This window comes from Triturus cristatus, chromosome 5_1 (genome assembly GCF_964204655.1).
Source record: "Triturus cristatus chromosome 5_1, aTriCri1.1, whole genome shotgun sequence".
Taxonomy (NCBI): Eukaryota; Metazoa; Chordata; class Amphibia; order Caudata; family Salamandridae; genus Triturus; species Triturus cristatus.
The window spans coordinates 710501857-710521377 of record NC_140587.1 but is presented as its reverse complement, the minus strand read 5'-3'; the positions used below and the strand labels follow the sequence as shown (position 1 = coordinate 710521377).

Genomic DNA, 19521 nt, shown 5'->3' with positions numbered 1-19521 from the left:
AAAATGCGAACCTTCCAGCTACGGAGCAGGTTCAGCTCGAGGTCCAAGATGTCTGGTGAATCAACACAAAGGAGCTTAACTTTGGACTGGAGTGCATTTTTTATCCAAACTGCTAGCCCCCCGAGGGTCTACCCTGCTCTTTCCTTCTAGCTTCAATGGCGTAGGCAGAAAACCCGCCTCTAAAAGGGGTGGTCAAACTCCAGGTTTCCTGAAACAGGATCACATCAAAGGTGTCCACAATGCTACACCAGTCTGGATCTGATTGCAACTTTAGGATCCCAGCCACATTCCAAACTAAAACCCTTAGGTTAGAAGAAGTAGGTACCTCACCTTCTATTACGGGCTTAGGGGCTAAACCACATATTTCATGGGTGATAAGGGGCTCACCTGCAGAGGGAGAAACAAGGGCCCTACCATCTGCTGGCGTGCCACCAATAGGACTGTACTAGTGATTACATTTACAGTCAAGGGTCCGGTATCCTGCTCGGTATTATATGCTGAGCTTCAAGGTACCGAAATTTCTGATGGGAGCAAGTTCAACAAGGGCCCTGGGTTACCTAAATTTTTTCCATCAAATTGTAGTCATCTTTGGCCGATCTCTGTTCCACACGGACAGGTGTATGATCCTTCCCTGATAAGTCTATGGGGCACTAGCTCCAACCTTGAAGGGCGTCTATATCTAATAGAGATAGAGGTATTGGCCGGGGGAAAAGTACGTGAATCTATCGCCAATAATCCGATGACTATGTTCTTATTAAAGAACCTGACTTCAATCATGTCCCTGTGAGCCACAGGTAAGGTGTGTCTTCCTACATATTTAATGTCGTCTCTAATTATCGAATAGCAATGGCGGGTGGATCTCAGCCAATAAAAGACGTTATTTTTTAGTGAATCGTAATCTTCAGACACAACCCGAGAGAGTTTGGGCACTTCGGTGAGGTAAACCACATCTTGGGCATCCTGAGCACTCTGCCTCGTGTAGATACCATCCCTTACTGACCCCATTTCCCGTATCTCCCCGCAACTAGGTCTAAGAGTATGGCCTTCATCTAGGGTCACCTCACCTCTTTCTATGGCTCTGGGACGGGCCCGGACATGGACTGATCCTAACTGTGTGTTTCTAGTTGCCAAAGGATCTATAGGATTTAGATGGCGATTCCTGGGGCTGTCTAAGGGATGGTATAAGGTGATGTGAGGGGTAGCTTTATTCGGTGGCTCGACAATCCCCTGAGGGCAGGCCCTGTGCCCATATCCTCAGCTGTGGGTTGTACTGCTGTTGGGGGTGCTAAAAATGGCCCGTGGTGCACCTCCTTCCTACATGCTACCCCAGCTGTTAGAGTAGCGACCTCCCTTCTAAGGGCTGCCACCTCACCTCTCAGTGACTCAATCAGCGACTTTAGTTCAAGCACCTCAGGGGCATGGGCACTACAGGACACTTCGGGGATCTTTGGACCCACTCCCAGGCACCCCACTTCCTCATCGACAAGGATTTCAAATCTATTTTGGCATTCAATTTGGGTAACTTGGGCTAAACTAGGAGACCCACTTGACTTGGCACATTGCACATGTTTAATCAGGTTAGGTTCCAGATTGGGAAGTCGGTTTTTCAGACCCCTGCTCGGCCCTTTAGTACATTGTTTCAACATATGTGGGATTAGCTTGCCGGATTGTTTCCTTTGTAATGAGTTAGGTGAAGTGTCTAAAGGAGTTGCGGTATCATCATTTGTGGTTATGGCTGACTTACTTAGTTGTGCTAACCACCTGGTTAGGGGAGCTCGATGGGTCCATATCTGCTATTTCCTGGCACTTAGTTAATATTGTCTCAATGCGGTCCATAGTCTTGTGGCAAATGGCGCCAAGAGACTTCTTCTTCCTTTTGGAGTTGTCCATGCCCTGTACCTTGTCATGGATTTTCCTCTTGACGATCTTCCTCGAATTCCCCTAGTTGCTTGATTTGACAATAGACCTGCCACTTGTACTTCTGTAGGAAAAAGCTCAAGGCTCTATCTCGGTCTTCACTCCCATCGGGGCAAAAGAAAATGGACGGAGCTTGGTACCAGACAGCAAATGAAAATAGCTATGCAGGTTCAAAACAGGAAGTTAAACATGAGATAAGGGGGTACAATACCAGTATCTGATTTAGTATGTAGAACCAGGGGAGGTCGTTCTGCTGCAAGGCCAATGGAGGTGGCCCCACCCCACCTCCTCCTGCCTCTGACGGGTGCAGATGGGCCCGAACTTGGCCCGGGCTTTGCTCAGACACGGCCCGGGCACACCCGTGGGCGTCCCGCTCTGCGGGAGACCAGCGGTGTTTTTAAAGCGCCTCCGGGGTCTTGCGGTCTCGTGACGTGCGGTGGTGCCTTCAGGTGCAAAGGGTTGTGGTGGCTGTAGGCCCCCGCAGCAACAACAATGATGGGAAGCGGGCTCCCGCGCTGCGGGAGACCCGCATTATTTTTGAAGCGCCTCCAGGCGCTTGCGGTCTTGCGACGTGCAGTGGCGCTTCCAGTCGCAAAGGATTGTGGTGGCTTTAGGCTCCCCCAGCAGCAACGATGATGGCAAGCGGGCTACACCTGTTTCTATATTTTGGTATATTGTTTTGAGGTTCAAATTGTAGAAATTACTTAGGTCGGTGTCCCAGACTTCCAGTAGGGATTGAATGGTGGTACAAAGAATTCAAAAGGCTAAGAACCATTTGTGGGGTCGTGGGCCACATGGAGGGAGACGTTACATTATTATTATTATTATTATTATTATTATTATTAGGGGATTTGAGGAGCGCATGGCTGCCCTGAGGCTTCCCAGTGCTGCAGGTCAAAGAACTGAGTAGGGTGCCGATGACTTAGAGATATTGCTTGAACAGCCAAGTCTTGATTTCTTTCCGAAACTGTAGTTCTCTGTCTATCCGTCTGTATTCCAATGGCAGGAAGTTCCAGAATTTGGGAGCCAGATGGGAGAAGGATCTTCCTCCCCATCTTTCCCTTCAGGCCTTTGTTTGTGTTAGGCGTTGCGCTAGAACGTAGCCGCCTATTTGGGATATAAGGAGATATTAACTTCCTGATTTTTTCCGGCCCTTTATTATGGCGTGCTCTGTGAGTGATGACCAAGACTTTGAATGTTATTCTTGCTTCTATGGGCAGCCAGTGGAGGTCCACTAGGTGCTTTTTTACTGAGTCCCGTGTGGGAACATTACAGAGCAACCTAGCAGCTGCATTCTGTGTTACTTGCAATCTGCGCGTGACATATTTAGGAGCCCCCCAAGAACAGAGAACTTCCATAATCTAGTCCAGAAGTTACCAGAGAATGGACCACTGTCTTCCTGAGCTGTATTGGCACCCTATCCAGGATTTTCTGTATGCTTCTCAGTAGTCCAAAACAGGTTGCGGCAACCTTCTTGGCCTGAGTCGCCATGCAGAGGTCAGATTCTAGCCAAAATCCTAGGCTTTTTATTATTTTTGCAGGTATAGGTGGATTACCTAGGCAAACAGGCCAATCTATGATGGGCCTGGGTATTGATTTGTTTCTGAGACATAATATCTCAGTTTTCTCCCCTTTCAACATGAGAAGACTATTTTCTAAATATATATTGATAGGCCACAACATTGCAGGGGAGCTTGGTGAAGCACCAAGAGGCAGAGGAAAGACTGAAGGGAGGCAACAAAACTACCACATTAAATACAAACATTGGAATATCAAGAAAGGCTGATGGTCGGTGCATATAAAGATAGAAAAATCACTGTCCTTTGGGACTACACTGATCATCTGGTCACCAGAAAGTAGTGTTTTGTGTAGATAGTGATTGGCTTCCATTTTAAAGTGCTGATATACTACCCAGTGATTTAGAGAGTGAAGGGTTATAGCAGAGAGCTCCAATCTTGAAAATGTCTAGAACTTACTTGTCCTCCAGGGTGGACCCTCTCCAGAAAAAGCAATTATGACGGCGGCTTTAACTGATGTGGAGAGTATTAAAAATATGTGATAGCCTGTTAAAGTTTGCAGAACCCAAAGATCTGAAGTGATGGAGTGCAACTTTGTAAGGAAATGGGTACTACGACCTCCCACCCTCAGGAAAACTTCCAGAGGAAAAGAAGGTGTGGAAGTGGAGAGCCTAACTTTGAAAAGGCATGGGAGGATAATTGTTTGAAGCCTCCATGCATGGTGCCTTGAACAGAGCCTGTGCAACCTCCTGTGCAACAGAAGAAGGTAGGAGTTTGAATGCTAGATAAAGAGTTTGTATGTCCACACAAGAATTGCCAAATGAATTGGGCTCCTCATTGACAGAACAGAATGAGCACCCATTGTTAACCCTTGGCTGGGACAACAAAGGTAACTTTTAGTAACATCCATTTGCTTGAGCCTTGTACAGATTGAAGGTGGCGACATATTGTGATAAATTAATCACCAATAGTAGCCATTGGTGCCTCCTAAAACGAAATCATAGGAGAGCTCTGAGAAAGAGGATGGTCCTGTGTTGTCTGGCTGGGAGAAAATAATAGGACTTGCCCAGAAGGACTAAGGCTCACTGACCTACGTGGGCTTGATATCTGCAGTAGGGCATACTTTTCCTGGAATAGAAAGATGATGGCACTTGAAAAGGAGAGTGCAGCCTACCGTGGTATACAGGAGAGAGGAGAAACAACAACCAACACAATTGATAACATGAGGACAGAGGGACAATTCTCAAGAGTTTGGATGATGACGGTTCATTGGATGAAACAACGATTCATCCTGAAGGTCCAGTATTGTCAGGAGAAGTAGTGGGTGTTCAAGATTTGCAAAAGGAAGGAAAGACTCACTCATAGGATTCACTTTAAGATGACTCGTCTGATAATGGCTTGCTCTAGACTCATTTCATAAGCAGTTCATACGCAATTTCAGCTATAGTATATTTTGCTCTTTTTACTAACCCAATTTTATTCATTACGTTTGACAAAAATAAAAGCTGAATTGAGCATCTTCATTTGTTTTTAGAAAAGGTTTCTACTTTTTGTTTTTAGAAATGGTTTCTACTTTATTCTTTGCATTGCTAAATATAATGCACCAAATTCACAAAGGTATTGTCTACTTTTGAGTAATTTACACTTTGGAGTGAGTTTATTACTTTTTGGTATTCAAAAACTCTTAAGTATAAATTTACCAATAAAGTGTAAGTTATATTTCTTCACCCTCTGAGTATTGCAATTGGCTTACTATGGTGTGGGTGGCTGACGTCTCTCCCTAACCCCCTCCCTGACCGTCCTCCAAAACCCCTCTTACTCCTTCCTAATTACATCACCTTTGCAGTCTGTCTGCCTCTTTTCCACCCACTCTCTCCAGTCCCTCTAACATCTCCTCCTGAAACCTATACATACATGTGCAGAGACTCCGCAGTCAGGGCGGAGGATTCTGCACACATAAGTATATGTAATACAGAGGCGGTAAACTCTGCACATAGTTTGTGTATTGCAATTTGTAGTATGTATTTAAAATACTACATAACATACTACAAAAGGCAGTTTGTGAATCAGACCCGATGTTGTTGAGTTTCATTGTTTTTAATTTCTTTTCACTGTGTTGTAGTGAGTCACAATCCAAATTCAAGCTCTTTTCTATGTTTAATTAAGTGCATTTTAAGATAAATCATTGTTCGCATATTTTTTTAAACAAGATAGCAGTCTAATGTTAATTACATCTAGGACTCATAAGTCAACTTAGTAATAACACAATGGCATCATCATCGTGTTTCCCTAAACATAATTAAATCACATAGAATATTTTTATTGGTCTTTGTAAGCAAAACATTCCTATGCCATAAACCCCCTTGGGGCACCAAAAGTTGCTTTTCGCCACATTATGTCTTTTGACTCAATTCATTAAAGAGCAAATAAGTATTCATGCAGTGTTCTCCCTAGTAACAGAATTAGTACTTGGACAGTTTGTTGCCACATTAATTCTTTTAGTATTCACCTTTTTTTCTTTTTAACAAAATAATGTCAGTCTTGTTATTACTATTAACGTAATGGAAACAATGTATAAAGTGACTGTTTCTATTGATCAATTTTTAGGTCTCGGTTACAAACAACTTTAGCTGTCGGAAGACAGACCTATTGTTTCAAATATGTTTGGATTATACATTGGGTCAACCCTTGCTCATGTTTGAGTGCCTTTGTTGTCTATCTCAGTTATGTGCTCCAGATTCAATAAGATGTCTCCCTATTCTTGTGTTTGTCCTGCCTGGGAGGATTTTGCCTTACAATGTTTTGATTGGATGAGTTGTATTCTTCCTATACTAATTTGAGGGAACTCTGTTTAGGTCTGACTGAGAGACAGTCAGAGCTGTCTTGCCAGCCTCATGGTTTCCAAAAACAATCATACTAAAGATACATATGTATAAAGAGGAGCTTTTGATCAACCAGCATTACCCATTGGTGTGTTCAAATGTCATTCATATTTTGCTTTCCACAATTACAGAATGCAGCATAGGAGACTAGGTCAGCCCACTTCAGCCATTAGCAGTTTTTACTTTGAGTGACTCTATTTTGCTTGCGTACTTCCACTTAAGAGGTAGTCTGCCATAATTAGAAAGTTGAATTCACTTGTACTTACCAATGACTTACAGTACTGTTTATATTACAGTGTTTTCATAGTCTTCCGTAACAATCAAGACATTTATTGAAAACTGCAACATTGCCTCATCATCATAAACAACCTGTGGTATATTTTTTTAGTTAATTGAAAACAAGCACAAGTCATTACAGTAGCAAAAGCGTATATGTACATTTATATGTTTACGCCACATATAGAGACACAGAAAAGCGGCCCTCTTTGTCCATCGGCCTGTTTAATAGTCCTTCACGTTTTGCTTCCCTACACCGCAGCACACAGCAACAGATCATACAGTTATTGCCAGTCTTAGTTATTAGAGACCACAGTTTGATGGTGCACATGTGTACACCCACTTCAAAAACTGGCACTATGTGTTAATCCCTGACTGGCGGTATCGATGTACATTAGCATGTCACTGATTGACCTAAATACCCTCTGATTTTTACTGGATACAAAGTCAATTGTAGCCTTTATGTGTAGTACAGAATTGACCTCGGTTTATACTCGTGTCAAAGACACGTTAAGCATTCGCTTAGAGTCCAGGATGAACTTTATTGTAATGCATATTGCTTTCAAAAATATGAATGATCACAGACAATTCATTGGGATTTGTGGCCTATGTCTGAATTATGTGGCCAAAGTCTGAGAAATTACCTGCCAAACTAGACTAAGAGCAATTAATCTATTATGATCTGTGTTACAGGTCGCTTCCTAATGAGCTTAAAAGACTTAGGGGCATATTTACAAGCCCCTTGTGCGACTGTAGCAACACTTTTTGTGACGCACTAGGGGGGAAAACCACCAAATGATATGTATGAGGCCACGCAAAGCCACTTTGCGTGGCTTTGAATGGCCTCATCGTTATGTGGAAAGGCAATGCAGTGCAAATTGCTGCGTTGCCATACTCAGCCCTAGGGAGGGGTTCCATGGGCATTGCAGTGAGTGTTCCCACTCAACACCCATGGATTCTGAAGCTTCCCCAGATTTACAAGACCATGGAAACCTGGAAATGTCCCAAAAAATGTCCCAAGGGGGGGCACCAAGAGGAAAAATAATTTCAGCGCAGGGGGAAAGGTCAGGAATGCGTCATATGCCATAGATACAGCGCATTCCTGCCCTTTCACTGTGACACAGGGCAGCGCAGAAAGGTGGCTTTGCGCCAAATCCCCATAAATATGCCTCTCAGTATCTGTTGGGCGCAAGGAGAAGGCGTGGCTGAGTGGCTAAGCTGCCAACTTTGATAAATGCATATGTGCGGTCAAAAATACAAGCCCTGGTGTTTGATCAATTGGGCCTTAAATTATAAACATATGAAAAGTGAATAAACAAAAAACAAACATACAGCGTGCTATCTGTTGAGTTACATGTTCCTGAATTCTTACCACATCACATCCTGGTTTCAGGTATCTGGTTCAGAATGGATCATGCACATCATAATGTTCAATGTAAAGAAGGTCTTATTCAACATACCCCTGCTACACTGCACTGGCTGTTTAGGTGGATGGGCTTGTTGCAGCAACAGATGGATGGTTGTGCTGTTAGCACATGATGCTGGGGTGGTTGTTGCATAGGAAGATGTTGTAGTTCTATCATGGTCGAACATATACAGGGTGCCTTTTTTACATCCACGAAAATTCGCAATCTGTTCTTACCTCAATACATTGCTTAAGAGTACTGAAAAAATAATGCATAAGGTCATTATCTTGCATTATGTTTCTTTCAGTACAGCCTGCAATGCTTCACCATCCCACCACGGCCCAAAATAGATCTGCACTCGCAGAGCATCATTTTCTAATATGTTAATTAATTCGATTTCCGTGACTTGCATTTTGTTTTGCATTTAGACATGTCCCATCTGTGCAGCAACGCCCTGGGGAGTTCCTAATCACCCGATTAGTAACTTTGTCCAACATCTGAATTTGAGACACCAGTTCGACTATGGCGAATTTGTGGTAAATATTTCTAATTCCTGTTATAGTTCAAATAAATTGGCCTCACGTTATTGCTTTTTTATTCTAGAAAAATGTTGAAAAGGTAGCATGATATAAGAGAGAAACATATATGCAAAAATTGTGATTTTCAGAATTAGTGAATTATGAAATATATTGTACTAATTACACAGAGAAGAACATAACATTTCTTTCAGGTAATGTACACACTTCATGTACAGATAAATATGCAAAATGCACAATAAATAACCATAATAAAATCACATGAGAGAAAAACAGTGCGACTCTAGAAGTCTCATGTAGTTCAAAATCATCCAATGACTGGTGAACAGGTGCATTCTAGGAAAACGAAGGTAGGCATATCTCTGTGTGCAGGTGAAATAGGATTTATTTGGGATTATCTGTCTGTACCTTGCGTTCGCATATTAGCATCGTATGGTATTGGTAGTTTTGGCTGAAATTTCAAACAAATGAATTCCTATTAAAGTGCGATCAACATTTCCCACAACTATTCCATCATTGACTGTGCATGCATTTTTGCCACGTAAGTAGGGTTTGCACTTGTACGTAGATTCACAAAAATGGCAGGTGCTGCAGAAGTGATGTCACACACCTTTTGAGCTAAGGACATGAAAGGAAGTGACATCATATGACATTTGACCCTGAGGCATCCCAGGAAGTGATGTCACTTGACCTTAACCCTGATGACATAACAATAATTGACATTACTGAAGTTCCACAATAACTGCATGATATAACAACAAAACACAGACAACTGGCAATTTTAAACCACCTATAATAGGATGTTCACAATAAATGCCGTGGGAGCCAGACCTCTTTTTGTTCTCCCCCAAGAACATTTTTGATGAATTGTTTTTTCAAATACTGCATTAAAAGTACATTTTTCATATACGCCTACTAAAGTCATATGCTCTCAAAAAGTTCCCATTATTATCAAGTCCGTTCATGGTGTGCACGCCAATGAAACCTTATGAAACTTGTCTCTCCCAAGAGTTGACCTAATTTTCTTCAAGATATGCTGTGGGTGCTCCCATATGTCAGAATTACTTCTATTGTGCCAGGGCCACCATAGGCCATGGGTGCCTCCTTAAGCCAAAAATTCAATTAAATTACATTCAATATGCTGGTAACAGCCTTTTACCATTAATGCCATCCACATGCTATGGGTGACCCACATGTCAAAAAATGCCTCTAGTATGTCCGGGCTAGTATTTTGTCATGGTTACCCCCTCGCCTTTTACATATGTCACTGTTTTCCTAACTTATGTCTAGAATTACCTCCAAAGTGCCAGCGTTTTGGCATGGGTGGCCCCTATGCAAATAATTTCTTTCAGTATGCCAACACCAGCATTTTTCCATGGGCGCTTCATATGACAAAAATTGCCTCTAGAATGCCAGTGTCCATTATATCAAAAACTACCTCCAGTATGCCAGTGCCAGCATTTTGCCATGGGTGTACTGTATGCCAAATATTACCACTACTATGCCAGTGCCAGGATTTTGCCACAGCTGTCTATCTTGCTAGGAATTACCTCCAGTATGCCATTTCGCTACAGGTATTTATATAAGGCAAGAATTACCTTCAGTATGACAGTGTGGGCATGATTCTGATGCAGATGGGCATCTCACTTTATTCAAGTTTGTAGCCTGGGCTGCTGCAGCAATTCTAACCGGTTTGAGACTGTCACTAACGGGTCCAGTGGGTGCGGCAGCAGGCAGGATGTTTTCATTCCAAATTCCTGCCAGCTTGGACCCCAGGAACTGGTGCTGCAGCTTGGGCGGGGCCCTGCCCACCAGAATTAAATAAAGGGCAAGACTTGTCCTCCTCATGTCCTCAACACGTGCCGCTGTGTGTGTTGGGGACACCAGGGGGTTGTGCCTAGTCTCAGTGAGAGCTGTGCCTAGTCACAGGGAGAGCAGGTGCTGAGCCTGAGTGACCTTAAAAGGCACACGGGTGCCACATCTCTGAACGTAGACAGCGTGCCATGCCATGAGCTCTCACTGTGACTTTTACAGCCGAAAGAAAGATCATCTACCACTGTGCCAGCCTGCCCTCTCTGGAACGGCAAGTGCCTCCCGCCGACTCCACCACATCACAGCACTGTCTGGACAGCACAGCAGCTGTCTGTAGTGAGTGTGATATCACAAACTGGAGCTGGAGCAACAGGGCAGGCCGAGGAAGCAGGTAAGTCAAATACCTGATATAGAGAGATCAGATTTTGTCTAGGGCTGGTTTTGAATATACTCACCATTGGTGGGGGGTCATGTGCCTGCTGCAAAGAATGTATACCATGATATCACAGTAATGTATTTAATGTGGCTAGCTCAGTGGGTTACTCCTTTGGTCACAGAGATTCTTTTGTTACTTGTGGCTCAGCCGCTGTCCCTAGCACTGAGCTGGGGTTGGGTGGGGGTGCTGTGCTTAGAAATATGCCTGCTGTAAACAACGTGTACCAGCATATAACAGCCCTGTATTTTATGTGGATAGCTCAGTGGGTTACTGCTTTTGTCACAGACATCCTTTTGTTACTTGTGGTTCTGCCCCACCTGGCGCAGAGGTGGGAAGGGGGCGCTTTGCTTGGAAAAAAACTTATGGGTTTAAAAGCACCTGCTGCAGAGTTACTTGTGTGTCCAACAGTTTTTAGGCGAGAAAAAAAAATAATTAACTGATGATTAATGTTCCTGCTGGAGAGAGATTGGAGTTTTGTCTATTGGCAGTTTTGGCTCACCATAAAGTAGCATGGAGGGGTAATATGCCTGCAGAAAAGATCAGGTGTTGTGCAGCAGTTTCAAGATCTTCTTAGAGTTTCTCATTGCTCAAATGGGTGTATTTTCTGATATTTGTCTGTTCCATGAACTTCATTTCTTGATTTTGCTTGCACGAAAGCGTCACTCGAAGTGTTACCCATAAGCAGACTGAAACCATGGAAATGTCACACATGAGCAATCTGAGCCCTTGGCAGCTATGACTGTTTTCAGCAAACACGCTCTTTTACTCGAACATAGTCAACCAGTTGGTAAAACCTTCAGAGATCATGAATAATTTCCCCTTTGACATTAACAGTTGCCTGGACTTCATGTCATATGCCATTACAAGGCAAATAAATCACACAGAGGTGATTGTGTAACATAGCAGTACTTATTTATCATAAGCTGCAACATAAAACCTGGTCCCTGACTGAACACACTAAGCATAATCCTGTTTGTAACATTGGTAGGACAATCTTCATATTTACTTACTTCTGCAATCTCTGGAGAACTTTACTAACACCTTGCCCACCATACTAAAGTGTGATATAAGATGTCATAAACTGTGGAATACCCTGACACATTTTTAGGTCTCCCTTACAGACAGCTGTCTGTTGTTGAAGACCTTTTGTGTACAATACCAATACTTAGAGTGGGCTTTGGGTTAGCCTGTTTCATTGCATGTGTTAGCTTTCTTGTCAGTCTCATTTCCCTGCTTCTTATTCAATGGCTTTCCTTCCTCTTCTTGTGTTTTCCCTCCACTAGAACATAGATTTTTTGCCATCCCTATCATTGGATGACTCTTATCCTTCCACCGCTCACATCAGGTGAACTACTTTTTTCTTTTTTTAAGGACTAAATGGGGGTGTATGTGTTTTATCTCTCTCCTGAATGTACTTTCCCTCCTCACATACCCACCCCCATGATAAATGTGTTGACCCCCCCTCCAAGTAAAAGCATTGTAACAGGTATTTTTTTGCCAGATGTGAAAAAAGAGCAAAGTTTGTGTTTCTTTTATCTCCTGCCTTCTACAGATAACATGAAAGCCCAGACCTTGTCACAGAAAGGCAGGGTTTTAGGAGCTGGGGAGTGGTATGTTGCTACACTCAGCCTGCATTTGATGGATAAGGTTTAGTTAGAGTGACTGGATAGGAGTTGTCTCTTCTCTACCTCCAACCCATCAAATAAAACATCTGCACTTTGAGACGTTACATAGATGATATTTAGAATTTCTGGAAGGGTGATTAAATCAAGTGCGGTGAATTTAGAGAGTGGATCAACACTCTAAATACTTTTCTTAGATTCACAAAGTCATATTCCAATGAGGAGTTCCCTTTTCTACATTTACTTATCTCCATTTAGGATGGCCATCTTTGCACAAAGACGTATAGGAAGACCACAGATTGTAACAGTTTATTGTCGTTCATAGCCATCATCGACAAGCTCTACGATGAAACTTGCTGTATGGACAGTTCCTTCACTTATAAAGAAACCACAGCTCACTGAGGTACTACGACATACCAGCCCAGACCCTCAGCAAGAATCTCTTGACCAGACATTACCCCAACAGGGTCATCAAGCAGGCTGAGAAAAGAGCCCCTAATAATAACCGGGGTGTCTTATTGGAAACCATTACACAGTCTAGGTAGATGTTATGACATGTGTAACCACAATCACACCCAACTCTAACAAAATCAATGACATGACAATGAAACATTGGAGTATCTTGAACACTGGTTCAAAGCAACTGTCACAACCCCGTTTTGTATTTAAATGAACACATAATCTGAAAGACCATCTGGTACATACTAGACCATGTATAAAACAGGTCCCCATACAGAACACTCTATGGGCCCTTCCCTCTGTCACAGAACATTACCCATGTGGCTCCTGCAGCACATGTCCATCTACCCAGCATTCCAAAGAGGTACAATTAGGTCCAGATCTTACTGGGACAAAACGGCAGCATACCATTTGTAACACGAAGAACTGTGTTTATCTGATCACATGCCCACATGATCTCCACTACATGGGGAAGACGAGCAGGGCAGTAAAGGTCAGCATTGTGGAACATGGAAGCATGATCAGATGTGGACGTAGCACCACAAGGCTGTGTAGCCACTTCAATGAGTTCAAGCACTACCCTGACGATCTAAGATGGACCACCCTGGAAACCAACCCCTTATGGAATGCCACACTTCACTTCAGAAAAGAACAGCTTTGGATCTTCTGCCTCTATATCACTATCAGTGGCCTGAATTATGAGATCCCATGATGTGAGATGTAACATGAGACTCCCTTGGTTCATTACCAGGGAATGTGTTTCTTCTTTCTAATGATATCATGTAGTGCATTGATTACTCATACCATCACTCAACTAGACACATAGGGCGTCTCACGAGCAATAAATCCAGGGGCTGTGTCCTTTAACATTTTATGCATTTACCTGATGTACTGCCCTCCCCTACTTTAGAGTACATCACAGCACCAAACACCCCCCGTTGTGTCATCATACCTTACTTAACTTAACAAATGACCATTTGCGGGCAGCTATTTCAGCTGACCTAGAACTCGTCTTACCACCCTTAATGATGTAACTATTTGGAATTGTAGATATATGTCTTTTGACTAGGCGATGACAACACAGTTTAAAAAACAGGAGAAGATTAGTTATGTCACGATCTTCTATACAACCAAGAAAATGTCTTTTTGTAAAAACACCATTATCCTCTAGGGCTGGGTGGGCCTCCCTGGTCAAAGTACACTTGTGATTTTACAGTATCCTACTTCGTTCAATACCCATTACAGTATGGCCGTCAAAACCGAACAACAGTACGAGTCCGATCCCACTCACCGCAACCTCCCCCTGCACTACGTCACGATTCAGAGCTCCAATGAGATTATGTAGCTGAGCAAAATACACATCACACCATGGCCACCAAACTCGTATGGATGCCCATACATGTCTCGTGGTCACCCTTCTTGATAGTGTGCGCCGCACTTGAGGGCGATTTTCCTTAAATTGAACCACATTTAATAAGACCACCCCCACTGCTCAGCATCAATCCGGGCAATCAGAGGAGGGTAGGTTTTCCGCATCAAACACGTGCAAGCCACATAAGTAGTATGAGTCAATATGCCCCTCTGGATCTCCACCTACACAGCTCGCCTCTCTCTTCACATGAGGTATATGCACCTAATTTCTCTATGTCTTCAGTTGTGTGCTAACCTCTGTCCTGACCCATGGGGCAGAAACTGATCCATCTGCAGGGTAAGACACTTCAGATACTTTAAAAATCATGATTCACATGGTGATTTAATGTTTGGAATGGCAAATTATTGTGTGACATGAACATGGTTTCCTGTAACTATATGTTGGTAATGTCTTCTCGACTTCTGGTCACAGTGTTTGTCACATCTATTTTTGCGATCTGGCAACTATGAGGAATAGCTAGATGCATATGTCTACAATTAGAGACACTCTGGGTTTATAAGAATCTCTGTATCAGAGACAATTATATGCAATATTTTCTGTTTCTACTACTATCTTTTCTTTTCTCTAGATTGGACGATCATTATAAATCTTAAAAATAGGTAACTCTCTTTTATAGGAAGCTCCCCTTTTATGCAAATACAATATAGGTGTGAAATAGGCATATAACCTTCTACATTTCTGATCCTGAAGAAGCGTTGTGGATTGATTTTAAATCATAAAGGTGTGAAATATGTCAGCCTTATTATATTTTATCCACACATGCTGAGTAGCTTGGATACATTAAACAGTAAAGTAGCCCCAACTAATCTTGGTTTTTTAACCCTGTCAGGAGAATCTTCATGTTAAAGAAAGAATTTATACCGCTTAGACAGTTTTATTCACTTTCCCATTCACTGTCACCCCTCACTTTTGAGACACCCCCGTACTCGCACCTTTCATCAGATGGCATCGCCTTTTGAAAAGATCTCTGTAAAAGTGACCCTTCAGGGTGGCCCGACGGGGAGCAGATAACCCAATGAGAAAGCATGACATCTCAAGGGATGTGTGAGGGCAACAAGAAATAGGTCCTAGGATTCCCTCTATACATTTCGTCCACTACCTAATCTACTCTACTAATAGGAACAGTGCCCTCTTTATTTAATGGATCTATAGTTTCAGAGCACAGGCCCTGGACCTTTAACAGGCTCCTAGTCCCCACCTCTCCTTTGGTTTGTATCTTCTCCTTGAGGCCCATAAATATGCTCCCCAGACTGCTCCAGAGACTAAATTGTCAGAGCATTTGTGGCAGTTCTAGGTTGCGTGGAAAGTAAATGGCAAGTGTTATCCTTTAATTCTGACATTTTCACGGACAGGTGTTATGTCCTTCTAAGTACCTGCTACCAGTCATCAGTGTTATTTTTAAGATGTACCAAGAGCAGCCACCTTTTTAAATTCTGTTTAATTTTCTCCAAGAATTTTGAAAAGTATCCCATGTTGTTCATAAAGACTGAACATGTTGAAAATCAATGTTCAGGCTTGAGATACCTTAAGAAATCTGTGCTATTCCACCTGTATATTCAGATTAATTTACATTTTTTAACAATGATTTTCAAATAAGTTTTGGCAATGCCAATATCTGAGCACTTGCAGTATAAACTTGAGACTGATTGGCTTTGCCAATGCATGTTTGTAATTTGGAGTTTTTATACGTCATGAATCTGCCAACAATCCCTTTGTTTAAAAATAGTTGACAGAAAGTTAAAAAGACTACTGTAGAACTATTTTACACTTTAAAATAGCACTTACTTCCCCACTCTGATTTGCTAACTTATTATTTTTAATCCATCTATTGCTGAATAATATCATCCATAAAGCAATTTAATTTTCAAATTTAATCCAACCGTGCCCTCCATATGATCCTTTGTTATAATTATGCCACCTTTCAAACTGAAATAATAAATGGATCTCTTACTAATCTCACAATCCATTGCTATCAACCTCTTCGCTACTAAAATTAGCCTAGGACCACTCCACTCCCCACTGATAAATGCTTCTTGCCTTGTTTTTGTTGAGTGTGCCTCCTAAATATCAAGTAGGGAATATCGTTGGACCTTAATATAGTAGACAGACTATTGATGGACAAAATATTGAAATGTAAGTATGTAAATATTTTTTATACCTAACTCCAAGTGTATGCACCTCGACGATATATATATATATTGTATACATTAGCAGACAGATCAAGAAGGACAAGCATGGTTCAATGTACATTGTAGACTTTTCTCAGAAGTTTATTCCAGATATCCATTAAAGCGTACACTATCCCAAACGTGAGACAGAAAGTTGATGGAGTAGTTCGGAAGCACTGATGCAGCTTTAGGTATTCCTGCTGAACAAGGTGAACAAGACAGAGGGTCTAAGGAACGCCTGCTGTCTAGGCACACAATAGGGCAATCAAACAATTGTGTTGTGAGAACACAAATAGTTTTTTTGGGGGGGTCACATCTGGGATATTTCCTGGGCTCCCAAAGGAAACCATGACCTTTACAAAGAATTGCTAAACTGGAAAGTGTTTCTTATCCCTTCAACGAGTTATTCTCATACAGAGTAGTCATGTTTGAAATCAGACAATCTTGTCAGACAATCTCTTGATCTGCAAGTGACATAGCAAAGTCCCACCTAAAACCTTCAAAATCAGTGAACATACAAACATTTTTATTTAGAATGGATTATGTGCTATTCTTATGCAAATGACATGTATAAGAAATATCATCCTAAATATAAAATCCTCAGAGATTAAAAATCATTGAAGAGCATAAAATAAATTCACCATGAACATTATTCATCACAGATCTCAAACTGTCTTGTGGCAATTTCCAAAATCATGTAAAATCCTCTGTTTTTACTCAAAGGACTCTATGAGCAAGGGCGGAGAGGGGCTAATGTATTCAGATTCTACATTTTGCAACACAGGACTAAAGCCAATGCTCCTATTAGTTTATTAGGAAGCACTCAGAAGCCATGACTCTTGTGTCTCTTGAATTACACCAGCACAGAACTCACACATGGTAAATCTGCAAGCAGACTTCACCCACTGTGAGTGTAGCAGAGATCAAAAAGATCCTTCTTTCCCAAATTCAATGTGACTAGCAGAAAATATCTGACGTAAAGAGTCTTGCGCTAATTGAGGACTAAAATGTAGGCCTACAACTCTAATTCTAAATAAACATTTGTATCCATGTGATGCACAGACAATGCACTTACTGCCACGGTCCCATCAAGCATATTACCAGTTTCCTCTCCGCAGGCGGTGTAATGGTGGTCCTTACTCCATGTACACCGTAGGAGAGAGGAAACAAAAGGGGCCCTACAGGCCCCTGTGTGCCTCCTCCGCATGTGGATGCACACAGGGGGCCATAACATGTGCCCCCCTGTGTGCATGCACACCTGTTCCTGCACATCATGGACTTTTGAGGCCATGCAGGAACAGTGTTGTGAGTTCCCATTGCTGTGCCGCCCGCCGGATCACTTTTAACTTTGTAATCTGGATGGCCGGTGGTGGCAACTCTTGGCGGTGCAGGGGCACAGCGGTGGCGTGTCTCCAGCCCCGCACCACAAAAAGTCATAATCGGGCCCTAAATTAGCATGCTCTATTGCCTGTAATTCATTCTGACATTATCAAATACAAAAGTGTGATCACACACACAATGCCTTCATCTTGTGTTACCATTGTCACTCTGCAACTTTTTTGGCCCAGTGTACTATGCAATGTAAATGATAATATTCTATTCCCCCATTATGTGTTTTTGTAATGGTCCTTGTAACATCGTGGGCCCCAGGCCCACATGCTTTGTAATTAAGGACACAGACACCGTTTGTATGGTTCTTAGAACTGGCCACAAGCACGTGCAACCGGGCCCTTTTATTAGCAGGCTCACGTCACTTGTGACGCCTGTGAGGGATGCGTGTTGGGGTGCAAGTGTGACCACTCCCATAGGGGAGAGGCTACTAACTAAGTGTCTGTCGAGACACTAGAACGTGTCTCGCAGGACACAACATTCCTCCAAAATTTTAATGAAAACAAAAGCTCATTAGTTCAACCTGTAGGGATAAACAGTAACGAAGTATACACCACAGGGTCCATCAGTTTCTTGGGTCCGGCATCAGGAAGACAGTCGACAAGGGTTGGTAAGTTTGACTGTGGCAGGACACTCTCAGCAGGTATTCATCATTTAACCTAATCGGTTCAGGATACAAACTCTTGCTTGAACATGTCATCTGCGCACTAGGACAGTGCCAGTGTAAACATGTCCTTTAGTCCCACGTGACTTCTGTCCGCTGACCTGGATGATGGCATGTGGCGTGTAACAATAGTTTATCAACTAGGTGCATCAAGATCATGGTGGGAGTCCATGGTGAAAGTTCACTGGATCATTTCTGTATTGCCTGAAGTCTCTATTAGGCTGTCTTGCTGTGTCCGGTGACCTGTCGGTGGGGCAATGTCTCTTCCCACTCTCTGGCCTGGGGAGGCCTTTCTTCGGGCTTGCCACAGGACTGCTGGTAGGCTGTGATTGGGCTGCGTGTGTGCCGGGTGGGGGCAGCTGCAAACCGCTGATGAGCCAGTAGCCAGTCTCTCGCACAAACCTCAAGGGTGTATGGGTCCTGGTCAGGACATGCTCTCGCTGCCGCAGTTCAGGTGCAGACCAGGTTAGCAGGTAGCCTCTGAGTTTTCTTGTTGGCTAGTTTGGCAATAGCGTAGGACTCCACTCCATGTGTCTTCGAGATTGTGTCGGTTGACGCACTTGATGAGGACTGGCATGGTGGCGTGGCCAGCCATGTGGTGAATCTGGACGATGGCAGGTGACGACTTGCCTTGATGGATGCAGGCGTCTAATCGTGAGTCGATCACCTGAGGCAGGGAGTGGCCAGGTACCTCCATGTTCTCTGGAGAGGCACTTGCGTTCATGTAGTTGTACTTCTTGGGCTGTTGGGACTTTGATGACGGAGGAGTGATGAACACGCTGAGAAACGTAAGGCTTGAGACTCGGTTCGCGCAGGCTGTGCGGCTTACTCTCGGACTCCCGCTGTGCGGTTGCCAGTTCCTTCTCAGGTTATCCACCTCTTCCTTTGTTGTCGCTGTGTCAGGACTCACTCCTGTTGTAGCTTGGGTTTTCTTCATCGTCCGGCCCTGTCACTCACGACTTCCTCCTTTGACCTCAGCTGGTAGTCCGATTCTTGGTGCACACT

At 43.0% G+C, this 19521-nt stretch overlaps 1 protein-coding gene across 1 annotated transcript in view; it reads left to right on the top strand.

Moving 5' to 3' along the window:
- The window catches only part of LOC146831397 (E3 ubiquitin-protein ligase RNF138-like), a 255932-nt gene that overhangs the window by 178153 nt on the left and 58258 nt on the right, over nucleotides 1-19521 (top strand). Inside the window, exon 7 of the mRNA XM_085604154.1 lies at nucleotides 8427-8534. Within this exon, the coding sequence (XP_085460280.1) occupies nucleotides 8427-8534 (108 nt within the window). The remainder of the gene's footprint in view (nucleotides 1-8426; nucleotides 8535-19521) is intronic.